Source organism: Corapipo altera, unplaced genomic scaffold (genome assembly GCF_003945725.1).
Source record: "Corapipo altera isolate COAL_440 unplaced genomic scaffold, ASM394572v1 59, whole genome shotgun sequence".
NCBI classification, from domain to species: Eukaryota; Metazoa; Chordata; class Aves; order Passeriformes; family Pipridae; genus Corapipo; species Corapipo altera.
In genome coordinates, this window is record NW_020884917.1 from 1,763,570 (window position 1) to 1,775,984 (window position 12,415).

At 35.4% G+C, this 12,415-nt stretch overlaps 1 protein-coding gene across 3 annotated transcripts in view; it reads right to left on the bottom strand.

Annotated features, from left to right (window-relative positions):
- Positions 1–12,415, bottom strand: part of CNTNAP2 (contactin associated protein like 2) — a 1,017,942-nt gene that overhangs the window by 337,632 nt on the left and 667,895 nt on the right. For all 3 annotated transcript variants that reach the window (XM_027655885.1, XM_027655886.1, XM_027655887.1), the window contains one exon: positions 9,471–9,577. In XM_027655885.1, the coding sequence (XP_027511686.1) occupies positions 9,471–9,577 (107 nt within the window). The remainder of the gene's footprint in view (positions 1–9,470; positions 9,578–12,415) is intronic.

Sequence of the window (12,415 nt, forward strand, 5' to 3'; positions counted from 1 at the left end):
AGTAGAAATAAAAAAAGGTAAGTGTAAATGTAAATGGTGATCTGGTCAGTATGCTTGTCTGGTTGTATCCTGCATCTGATCAGCACAGTCTATCCTACTTTCTTATTAAATTCCTCTCTATATCCCCCTGGGTAAGGGGGTCCTGTGTGCAAATGTGTGAGTATGCAGGTGTGGATGACAGCAGGTGGAGTCAGATCACAGGCTGGAGGGCCACTCTGCCCATGGTGCCAGCCACTGAAGCAAGTGCAGGTGTGACAGTGTGTGATGGCTAGCGATGAGCAAGCTGTACTAGCCAGCAAGCAGGTGAGGTGGCGTAGGAGTAAGAAGGGATGACCAGTTCTCTAAGGATCATCTTCAGAGGTGAGAGCACTTGGGTGTTCCTAAGGGAGGGTTATCTGTGGGGATCTGGAACATCCTGACGACCTCTGAATGTGTGTGCATAAAACGGCCTGTACCAGTAACTAGAGTGGAACTGCTGCCCCAGAGGTTGTATGTCCAGGTGACAAAAAAATGGGGAAACTAGGATCAAAGTCTGCTACTGAGCAGACTGAGAGCCTGAGCCCTGCTGCGGGGCAGATCCACTACGTACATATGTACATATACTCATTCTAGTGGGCTTTGATCCTCCTTAGCCAGACTGGGAAGCGGGTGAGGCCATTGGTGCTGTCCATGTTTGTGTGAGTGCACAAGATGTCTGTAATCTGTAGAACCAGCCATATGTGTTTTATGCTCACATGACTGCTGGGAATACATCTTTAGTCGGATCTGGGTTTATCGAGCTGCAACAGCATCACCTCTTTTGGGTTGTTCAATCTGTCATTATATGATTTCTTCTAGCAGAAAGTATTGCACAGCATATGCTTTTCAAGAAGCATATTAGGTCAGAATGTAAGATTTATCTCTTGTAGTCATTTCTCCTACGGTTGCAATTAACTCTTTACAGAGCCCTTATTCTCTGGGCTTTACTCAGCTACACTGATATTCAACACATCTCCCTTCTCTGTGATCAGTAACATTCTGCTTGACAAGCAGTTCAAGTGATCAAGACCTTGCTGCAGCTCCCAGCTTCTGCCCAGTAGAGCTTTCTAACCTGTAAAATGTGTTTGATGATGGTCATCCAAGCTGCTGGAAGAAAACAAAGACTAAGTGAAGAAAATAATCAGAGCAGATGACTAGAGAAAGAATTATGAAAGGAAGAAACAAACTTTTGAAGTTGACAGGAAACCACAAAGACATTGAGAAACATTAATATGGGGGAAACAGAAGAGGGCTTGAAAGGGAGAGGCATAGTCAAGATTTTCAGAAAGGCAAAACAAGTTCTTGTAGCTCAGCTAACCCAAGCATCAGTCTGAGAAATTCAGTGATATTTTTAGTGCTCTGAAATAACAGTGGCAGATATAAAGAAAAAAAAATAGTGGCAAACAGCACATTATGTTTTCCTCTCTGTTTTAGAGCATCTACAAATGCCTTCTGAACCTAAAAGTGTACTGAAAACATAATATAAAATACGACAACCACAGTTACAAGAAAATTTAAAGTTTTCTACACAAGTGATTAGGTCATTAGGGAAGATGGATGGGATAAATGAGCTGACATAAAAGCTACATAGGGATACATGGGCTTAAAAATTTGCAAGATTAGACTTAAAGACTGCATGCTTCAGGTAAAATAAAATTAATAATGTTAGATACAAAGCTAAGTACTTACATACATTTAAGTTGTATAGTTAAGACTTTTACTGAGAAAATGAGAAACTACAAACTACCTCAACATGTTTCAGTATTTCTACTAATATTAACACAAACTTTATTTATGGAACAGTAGCATCTTCCATGTTTTCATAAACTTAGCCGAAAGTAAACATAGATGGAAGATTCCTCAGGCTTCCGTAAAATATTTAAAGAGTTCAACTAACCTGTTATTATTTCTGCTGAAAGACTTGTCAAGCCAAGATAACTATTGGCTATCCTACCTAAGGTAAAATTTTAAAGCAATAGTTATGAAGCATGACTGATACCAACCAACTACTTTTGCCAACAGATTTTTGTCCTAGAACTTTCCCTCCTTTATCTCTCATTTAAATTACAGCATATTAAGAAGGAAAATAAAACTCAAAACCCCACCAGACTAAAACTACAAAAAACCACCACAGGTCTTGCCTCTGAATGAAAAGGGTCAATGTGGACAAGTGATTCTTAAGGAAGGCACGTACAGCTGCCATAAATCTACATTACAGTATACTGAAAAAAAATATTATGATATTAGAGAAAGGTAGTGTGCATAAACAGGAATCAAGCTGTATCAAAAACTCCACAACCTGAAATATGTATAATCCGAAGAGAAGTATCATAAGAAGACTCACAATAATTATTCTCTATGCTTATTTACTGTGAGACTCATATACTTAGGGTTATAAAGATAAGCATTGTTATACAAGGTATTAAGGCAAATTATATACAAAGCACCAGAAGTATCTCAGGGTTTCACTCCATTTAGTAAAAAAAAAATTGGTACATTGGTACATTGGTATCCTTTGGTGTCTTTTAATGGCAAGCATAATTAAACTCAGTATATGTTCCCCTATTTTGAATTTTTAGAAAAAAAATTAAAAAAAAATTACATGTGGACAGATAAAAATATGTCTGCATATATATCTGAAGAAGCTCTCATTACTTCAACTATGTTACTTCTTTAGGAGCTGATATTTGCATTAACTTTATTTTCTCACATCTGAGGAAACTAGGATTATAGTGACTTCAAAACATGTTTTTTCTGTCTAATGGCTGCCAACGGGATTTTAATATCAGTACCTTAAAAAACTTTAATTGCTCAAAAGCATTAACAGTGAAGTCTGTAATATGTTAGATTGTCTTAATGGAAAAGTTTAAGACAAAGCTAATTAATTTTGAAGTCTTTAAATGCAGAATCCTTTTCAGGTTAATTCTGGCTTTGATTTTATGGCATACATGAGCTGCTTTAAAGTTATCTATTGTTAATTACATGTAGTTTCAGCCCTTACACTCTCTCTCACAACTCATCTGATAGAGTTATTTCCAGCTGATTTTTTAATTTCAGTGTAATTACTGCTTGTTGATTATTCATATTCTGCTTTGCATCCTAATGCTCATTTTCTCCACTTAACCTTCACTAAATACTATTGATGCTATTGCTCAGTTTGGAACTGCAGCCCTTTCTGTCGGGAACACAGACTCCATCCATTTCCTTACAACAAAAATGCAAGTTCCTTCCAATTTATTACACATTCTGCATTTTATAAACACCTGGTACAGAGCAGTTCTCAGCTCAGCTGATAATAAATTAGTAGTAGAAGATTTATAGTTTATAGCACTGAAACTAAGAACAATCTGATTTTTAAACAAATATTGGAATTCAAAACCAAAAAACTGCAGCATCTCCAAACTGAAAAAAACCAAATATTAACAGAGTACAAAGCTTTTCTTTTCCAGTTTTACAGAAACATATGAAAAATGCAGCAATATGGGGCTTACATGTTTCACAGGAAAAATCACGTGAGGACTAAACAACAACTTCAGTGTTGTTTTAAAACTACATTTTAATAAAAAAGAGATAATTTAATAATAGTCTCCAACCTTAGAAAAGAAATGCTTTATGTTAAATCCTTTGAAAACATGTAATAAATAATAGAAGATGAATCCACAAAGACTATTATAAATTATGATGATAATTCTTCTGAAAAGCATTATTGAAAAAAAGAGATTAGCCTCTTTTGTAAGTTATTGGTTATACAATCCTTTTAATAAACTTCTGTAAATAAAACTAGTTTCTTTATAAACAGACTTTGAGAATCTTTATTCTCAACAGAAAAGAAACAAACATCTAAGAAAAGAGGTTTTGCAAAGTATGTATCAAATTTGAACATTTAATTACTTCAGATACAGAATGTGCAAAAGGAGGAGAAGAATAAATTGATACTGACATCCCTGGCAGAGAACAATCAGTTGTTGAAAGTTCTTTCTCAAAGGATGCTAACAGCAGAAGAGAACTAAAGACTCTTTCTAGAAATTTTAGCTCACATTTCCCCTCCTATTTCTCCAAGATCAGCATTGCTCACACATCTGAGCTGATGAGTTTGAATGCAGTATTAATTCACCTCCTGGAAACTACTTTACTTAGAGGAGATTAGGGCTTTATTCCTCATTAACTTTGAATCAGATTCCAAAATATAGGTAATGTTTATTCCAACAAACTATGAGGAGACAGACAGGAGAATTCGGAGGTCAAGTTCTCTTTTATGGAAACTAAGAACCACTATATTGTTTCAAATATTCATTTTGAAAACACAGTAAATTGCCAATTTAAAAAATGTAAAAGTTACTTATATTCTTTCTCAGCAGAGTTGCATTCTCTGTATATTCCGATGTAGTTACTGTTGCTTCTAGTGACAAGAGTATGCAAGGTTGTATTTCTCCTACTCTTTTACAGAACTAGCAGTCAACAGACTGTGATCTGGATGTTAGCCACTCCTACGGACTAGCTGAAGATTTCCTGTCCAATATTTCTGAAGGAATCTCTACAGCTGTAAAAGTAAGGACAGTGTTTGTTTGGAGGTCAAATTAAAGAATAATAGAACTTGTCTCTCATAAGAGAAGGCTCCTGAGAGACCTTATAATCCTTTCAGTACCTGAAGGGGCCTACAGGATAGCTGGAGAGGGACTTTTTAGGAGGGCTTGTAGTAGTAAGACAAGGTGGAATGGCTTTAAACTGAAAGCCAGCAGGCTTTGATTGGATATTAGGAAGAATTTTTTTACTGTGAGGGTGGTGAGACACTATAACAGGTTGCCCAGAGAAGCTGTGGATACCACATCCCTGATAGTGTTCAAGGACAGGTTGGATGGGGCACTGAGCAACCTGCTCTAGCAGAAGGTGTCCCTGCCCATGGCAGAGGGGTTAGAAGTAGAAGAACTCTAAGGTCCCTTCCAACCCAAGATATTCTATGATTCTGTGACAATTAAGACTAATCTTTTACATGTAAATTGAATATTTTTCCTAGTGGAAACTATTAGGAGAAGGCAAATATGATCAAACAAGGTGCTTCTGACCTTTTCCTTAATCTAACAAATTTATGCAGGAGGTGGAAGGTATATCATAGATGTGGTAAACTCTGTAAGCCCTTTCATATGTTTCTTTTACATGCAGATTCTAGAGAAAGCACGCATTGACCTCTATATTAAAAATCGGAGACAAAGAAACTTGGATGATCATTAGTTATCCTGATACAGGATAACTTATACCACTCTGTATTAAAGAGGCTGTAAACACCAGAAGAACATTAGAGCCTAAAACTAGATGTATAACTCATGCGAAGTGCAGCAGAGCAGTGTTACCTGAAGATCATAATGGAAAAGAGAAGTAACAAGGAAAATGAACTCCTGTTCTCAAAGGTTTCAGGAACCGATTACCACTAGGCTTTAGAAAAGTATTGCTCTAAGAACTCTGCATGGGCAGGTCAGCCTTTGCTAGGCTTAAATATTAATTAGTCAGGGCTTAAAATATAGCTGATAAAATAAAGCAGTAAGAATGATACTTGCTGTTAACTATAACACTAATAATTAATTTTAAAATAATTTTGTAAATGTTTTATCACTGTAAATCATGATTTTTAAGTAAATACATTCATTTATCTTTTAGTATTGTCTAATGATAAAATCAATGCTCTAGTGTGATATTTGCCAGGCCACAGCATTTCCCTGGGCATGAATATCTGTTTGTTGAAAGAAACCTGGTAGATTCCCAGGGTATTTACCATGTACTGAGAGATAGAACTTTCCAGTATTTTGGTTAATTCACCATTGAACTCCAGGGACCCAGCTGTAGCAGGATGAAACAAATTATTATTTCCTCTGAATGGCAGTTTAAGCCTCTGACAAATAACAAGATAGTGGACACAGAGCTTGGAGTGTCCAGTGTGTCTCTGAAAGGTGAAGAGCTTTCCTGTAAGAGTGTCATATTCTGAAAAGTAAACTATTTCATAATCTTAAAATATCAAACAAGTGTAGTTTATTTACACAACTGGAGAGACAATAAGATTTTCATGTTTTATTTCAGATTTATTTATTAGGAATTTTTCCTTCTTTAGTTGTTTATTTTTGGTTTATAGTTCCTAGCATGTCTAAGCCCCATATTTCTCTATCTCTCTAGACTAATTTTTGTTTTCACTATCATACTATAAATATATTATGGTCAGACCTGTGTGAAATGAAGTCATTTTGATTCATAAGGTTTTCATGCAAACACTTTTCTCTGTTTCACTTCAAGGAGTTCATCCCTTGAGTTTGTCTTTGAATTTCAACTTCAAAGGAACCTAAAACCGCAATCTGAAATTCAGTCAAAGCTGCAAAGCTTTGCCTTGTTTCAGGTCAAAAGCTCAGGAAAGTGTTGAATTACCTGACCAGAGCAAAATCAATTCACTGAAAAAAACTTTTCAGTAATACAGAATTATCTTATTCCTTTAAGTTCACCAAAACTCAAACTCATTACAATCAGCTATGGAGTTACAGTCCCCATTAACATATTCTTGACTCCAGCCTCTTTGAGAAATGCTAATATATCCACCACACATTGAGAAAAAAACCACATATTTTACTGTGGAGTATAATATAATCTCTTCTGTAAAATAATCTTATTTTTAAGTAAAATGGTACTGAACACTTTCCTGCTCCGTAGAATCATGACATCTGCTATATTTTTCTTACAATCTGCAATGCTGTTTAAAATTGCTTTCAGCTATTTTTATACCACATGCCAGTCATCATTCCAAGTTGCCTCCTCCCGCAGCATGTCTTTTGTACTGCTACAGCCACAAACCTCAAAACTCAAAAGCAAAAGGCAGCACACCAAGCATGTCCAAGTATACACACACACTGCACAAGTAGGAAAGGACAGTAGGGTCAGCACCATCGTAGCAGAGCTGAGGTCCCAGACCTCAGGACAGCATAACCTCTGGCAAGCTTTAACAAATCCCCTCCTTATTTGTAGTTGTATCTAATGCTGGAACACGCTGTTATAAATACTGATAGCTATTGCCTGCTCAATAAAGGAAGAGTTAAGGTTGTCTGAGTCTATATCTTGACGCTCAAATTTTTGTATTTCACTCATTTTTGTGCCATTAACTTCTATACTCTAGAAAGGCATAAGATTTCACAAGTTCTGACAGGACATTTATCAAGTGAAAAACTTTCGGCTCAACCTTCTTTTGTAAGAAAGAAGACTTCTAAAGAACAGCACTATATGGTAAAAACTACGATTATGTTCTTTAAACACAAAAATGTAACAAAACTAAAGCTTACACATCCAAGTTAGAAACTTTGCCTGAATTAAAAAAGTAAAAGTTCTTGAACAATGTGTCTTCGAATGACCTGGACAGAGTATGTAATCCCATACACTTTATCCATTCCATAGTGAAAGCACAATACACTCCAAATCCCTCTTTTGATACTGAAGTTCAGCAATGCCTTTTACTTGCCTTATTGCATTGTTTTATCCATAAAAGGCAGGTGAAAATCCTATTAAATGAAATGTCACATCTCCTTGGGTTATTATTTCATTTCTTTGTAATAAATGGGATTTCAGAAAAGTGATGCCATCCACTTGTCCTTGTTACTTCCCTTTGGAACTCAAGAAGAAAGCTTAACTATGTTTAATTGTGTCTTAACAGCTTGCCTGCACACCCATAAAGGAGCACAGACAGACAATGGCAGGAGGGTGAGCTCAAAAAAAAAAAACCCTGCTGTGCCATCCAACATCCAGGCATCAGGAACTGAGGAGTCTGGAGTCCAGGGCCAGCCACTGGGCTGAGTGCCTGAGCTGAGCTGGTGGAGGGATCCACTCTGCATATGGATGTTCACTGTTCTGTGGACATGCAACCCGCTCAGCCAGAGAAGTGAGCAGGATGAGGCCATTGGTGCCATGTTAATGTGTGTGCTCTGTCTGTGCTCTGATCGGCCAGTTGATCAGATATATACATATATATACACATATACGTATATTCAGTGTACATGGGCTCTGTTGGGTGCATGCTTACCGGGAATACTTTTACAGCCTTGCTACTGGTTGCACCTGGGGGAATGCAGCTGCAGCAGTCCAACACAATACATTTTCCTCTTAAAGATAATACTTATTTTAAGAGGCTCACTAGAGAAAATAAACTCAACTGAGATTCCATCCCCGCATTTCTGCAGTTAAGCAACTTAGCCTATCACATATGTAGGAATTTTCACTGAATTTTCACTGAAATACTGAATACTGTAAATCCTGAATTTTCTGTCCAAAGATTAGATGCAACCACACCATCACTGTGCACACTCTTTCTTGGTGGAAAAAAGGTCGCCATGAAATCATTCCTCCAAGCATTGGTATCTTAAATATTTATCTTTAATTAACATTCATTTGCCATTTAGCCCTTTCAGTTTTACCATTTCAGTAGCCAGATCACAGAGAACTTTGCCATCAAATGTGTATATATATATAAAAATAGTTATTTTATATATATATATATATATAAAATACATCCCATCTTACATTTATATAATTTTTATCCATGGAATAGGTTTTGTTGCAATCCAGACAACTGTGAATAATCAAAGTTTTCTCATTGGTTTGGTTTTTTTGATTAAAAATGAAACAACTCCATAATTTTCTTTTTAGAATTTTACACAGCTGTATTTAAGGTAAATAAAAAATAATATAAATTTGTATCTCTTCAAATCCTGGCTTCAATTTCAGCTTTTCACCTGTTCAAAAGCATTTTTTCTCTCTTGTCAATATTAGGAGATTTTTTGCAAAAGAAAGAAGTGATGACAGTAAGGACTGGATATGTTTTCTCTATCTTCTAGGCATTTTAGAATACATTTGCAGATGAAAATCCCAGTTTTTAGCACATGAGAGAAGGAACAGAAGATACATGCATTGTTCGGTATCGATTAAAAGAGCAACTGTACCTTTCTTCTTTCTGTGTTTTAATAGTGTAGAGCATGTGGGGCTCATAGAAAATATTCTTATTTGAGAAACCCATAAACACAGAGCAAATAATTAAATTTTAAAATGGTTGATAATCAGTATATAAACACACTCTGGGATCAGCAAACCCAAATAAGTATCTGTAGCAGCAGTCAGCAGCTCTCCCCAGTAGCTTAAGGCAGATTCACTGTGTCCATTTGAAAGTCTACCTTGTGTGCAATTGCTGAGAAAGTGTTTGCTCAGTACACCCAACCAACACATCTGTAGTGCTTTGGTCCCTTGTGTGGTGCAGCACAGTGCTATATAAACACATCCTTATGCAGACAAACTGGAGTATGATTAAACCAACACCTTCTTTCAAAAAAGGTTTGAGGATCTTTAACAACCAGAAAAGAAGACTTTGGTTTTTTATCTCAACTAAAACACGTGTCTGCCCTCCTCCACTGACATTTTGAAGCTGCAAGATGGCTTACAATTATGACAAGTGGCGCCACTGTATCCAGTTCCATCGCAAGTGCACTTGAAGCTGTCCCACGTCTGGGTGCATTTTCCACCATGTTCGCAGTGATTGGGCACACACCTGTCAGGAGGAGATGCAAAGACAGAAAGAAAAATCAAAACGAGCACCAAGATTTACATAAAGCTAAATTTTGAGCTGCACAAGCAGAGTATCATGCCTTTGTCTGATAATTAATCCTTGTTATTTTAGGCAGATTAACAGAATTTATATCTGAACACACAACTGGCATAAAAGATCATCACGGCTTTGCTACAGCCCTTTTACAAACAGTAAAAAACCACATTAAAGGTGGAATAGAGCCACCCATCATAAATCAGGGTTCTAAGTTACGTATGACTGGTACTGAGCTGTCAAAACAAAAGAACATCACAAGTCACATCTCCTCCTGCTGTGCAGGTGGTGTCACGCCTCGAGGAGTCCAGTCCCACAGTTGACTGAAAGTAAAAACAAAATGCCACTGAGTTGCTATTTATCTTTCTGTTGTCATCAATGGGGTAAAGGGGAGGGAGGCTGCCTGCTGGCTAGGATGGAAGGAAATTAGTAATGCTGCATTACTAAAACAAGCAATAGGCTTCACTATAAAAGCTATATAAGTTTTTCCTTCTCAGGGATTTGTGGCAAGTATTCTTCACCTTTCTCTCACACACTTGCTTTTCTTCTCCAGCTACACTCTTATTGGAGAGTTGAAGGAATGCAAAAGAAAAAGCGGAATGGCAAAAAGTCAAAGTTATAGCAGAACATATATTTATTGGTTGAAATATTATCTCAATGTGATTTTAAAGATTTGACTTTGGCCAGGTTCTTTTTTATCAAATGTAGTCAAAAATGGGAATTATCATGTACTTTAACCTCTGAAACTATTAAATTTCTTTTCTTTGAAAGGGCTTTGAAATACCATTTCAAAGAATTTTTTTTTCTTATTAACTTTATTGCAATCAGACTCAGTACAGGGTCTGCATTTTTGATCAAGAACTAAAGGAGCTTTTCTTTCATTTTCATTTGGCCAAATCTACATTTCTTTATTATAACATTAAAAAATCAAAACTAGGAGACTCACTATTAGAAAAACAAAATACTTTAAAAATTGCATTAAAAATTAAATATCCTTATCTCTAAGATAAATTTGAAGTTCATTGTATTCCTGAGATAGTTAACAATACTTTCATAAACACCACCCAAGGAAATCTTTGCTTTCCTATGTAGAAATTTATTTAAACTGGAAGTGTCTGTGTCATCCCCCTACAAAATTATGGTCTCCTATTTCCTCAAGTTCCAATTAACAGCTGCAAGATGTTATTATATATATATTTTATATATATTTATACATATATAATATATGCCAAGAATAACTTTTGTCACAATATGCATTAGAGATTTGAACATTGTGTACTCACATGTAGAAACTATTTTTATTTTTATGCATGCCAGTACAAGTACCTCAGAATATTACAGTATAGCTGTCTTATACCCTATATTAACCTTTATTATTCAAGGCTACCCATTCTTTTCCAAAGATCAGAAAATACTGGTCTGCTTAAAAATAGCTCTTAAATAAATGCTCTTCTAAAACAAAAACCAAAACATTTAAAAGATTTCTTTTCACAGTAAAATACAGTGAAACCACCTGAGGCAATTATTGCAGTTCAATAAATTATGTTTTGAACATGGTTTAAATGAATTCATTTAGTTTTGTAAGTGTGGCAGGCTAAATGAATAGATAGAGCTGATTACTGCTATTCAGTTATGTTCTCAACACTGTAGAAGAAAAACAAGGGTATATAACAGCACATTTTTAAACATTCAAACAATTAACAATTTACATGAATCCATAGCTGGTGGGTAAAAAAGTAAGGAAAGCTAAGAGCAATGACATTTCAAAAATAATCTCATAAAAGTAACTTCTATTCAGAGATAGAAATAACTACAAAAGTTCTTAAATCTGAATATGGTTTTGTATTTTTCCCAGCCTTTCAGAATAACTTGCTTTTATGTATTTTCTACTTCATTTACACTGAACATACATTACTTGAAAAGTAATTTTTCAGTGACCAAACCAAACATTTTCCTATACCAATTTAACCAGCTATTTTTATGAAGTCTCACACATAATGCTAGCAACTAGTTTCATATTTTAGTGCAGTATAGCTTACTTTTATTGCAGCATAACTAGTAAAGATACCACATTATTGACTGTATAACTGGGGTAAATGACTTTACCTTCAGAAAAATAAAAACCAGATATTTATCTGTATCATTTAATGGAGCGTATTAAGTCATAAAACCAGATATATTCAGCAAACTCCTTGATGTTAATTTTATGTTTCCACTATGATGGTTGGACTAGTGTAGTCTGCATCTGCAAAATTTCTTTTTTACTCATCTAATTTTTCCTGTTCTAAAGATAATGTAGTTAGAAAAACGGAGTAAACAATATCTTAATATTAGTGCATACTGAAGTTTAAATCAGACTATGAGACCATTTCCCAAAGTTCTCTCTCCGCCCTCACTATTCTGTTAGTTTATTTTATCAGATAGAATGATAAGATTTATCTTCTATTAAATCCATTAGAAAACTTCTGCAACATAATCTGATGCTCATCTGTCCACTTTTTGGACAGATCTAACCTGCTATAATAGAGTTTAAAGAAACACTAAGTATCCAGAATGTAGATATTACAAAAAAAAACCTCTTTGAATTCAGTAGATGTATCATGAGGAATATGGTTTATCACTGTAAACTCCATTATTTTCAAACACTTTTCTTTCCATAGAATGAGGGTAATATAAAAATGTCCATATACATCTTGCTAGAGAAATTTGTATATTTAAGCAGATGTAATCATATAGTTTATTTACCTTATGTTTATCATTTAGTATAGACTCAAAATGTGTACACTC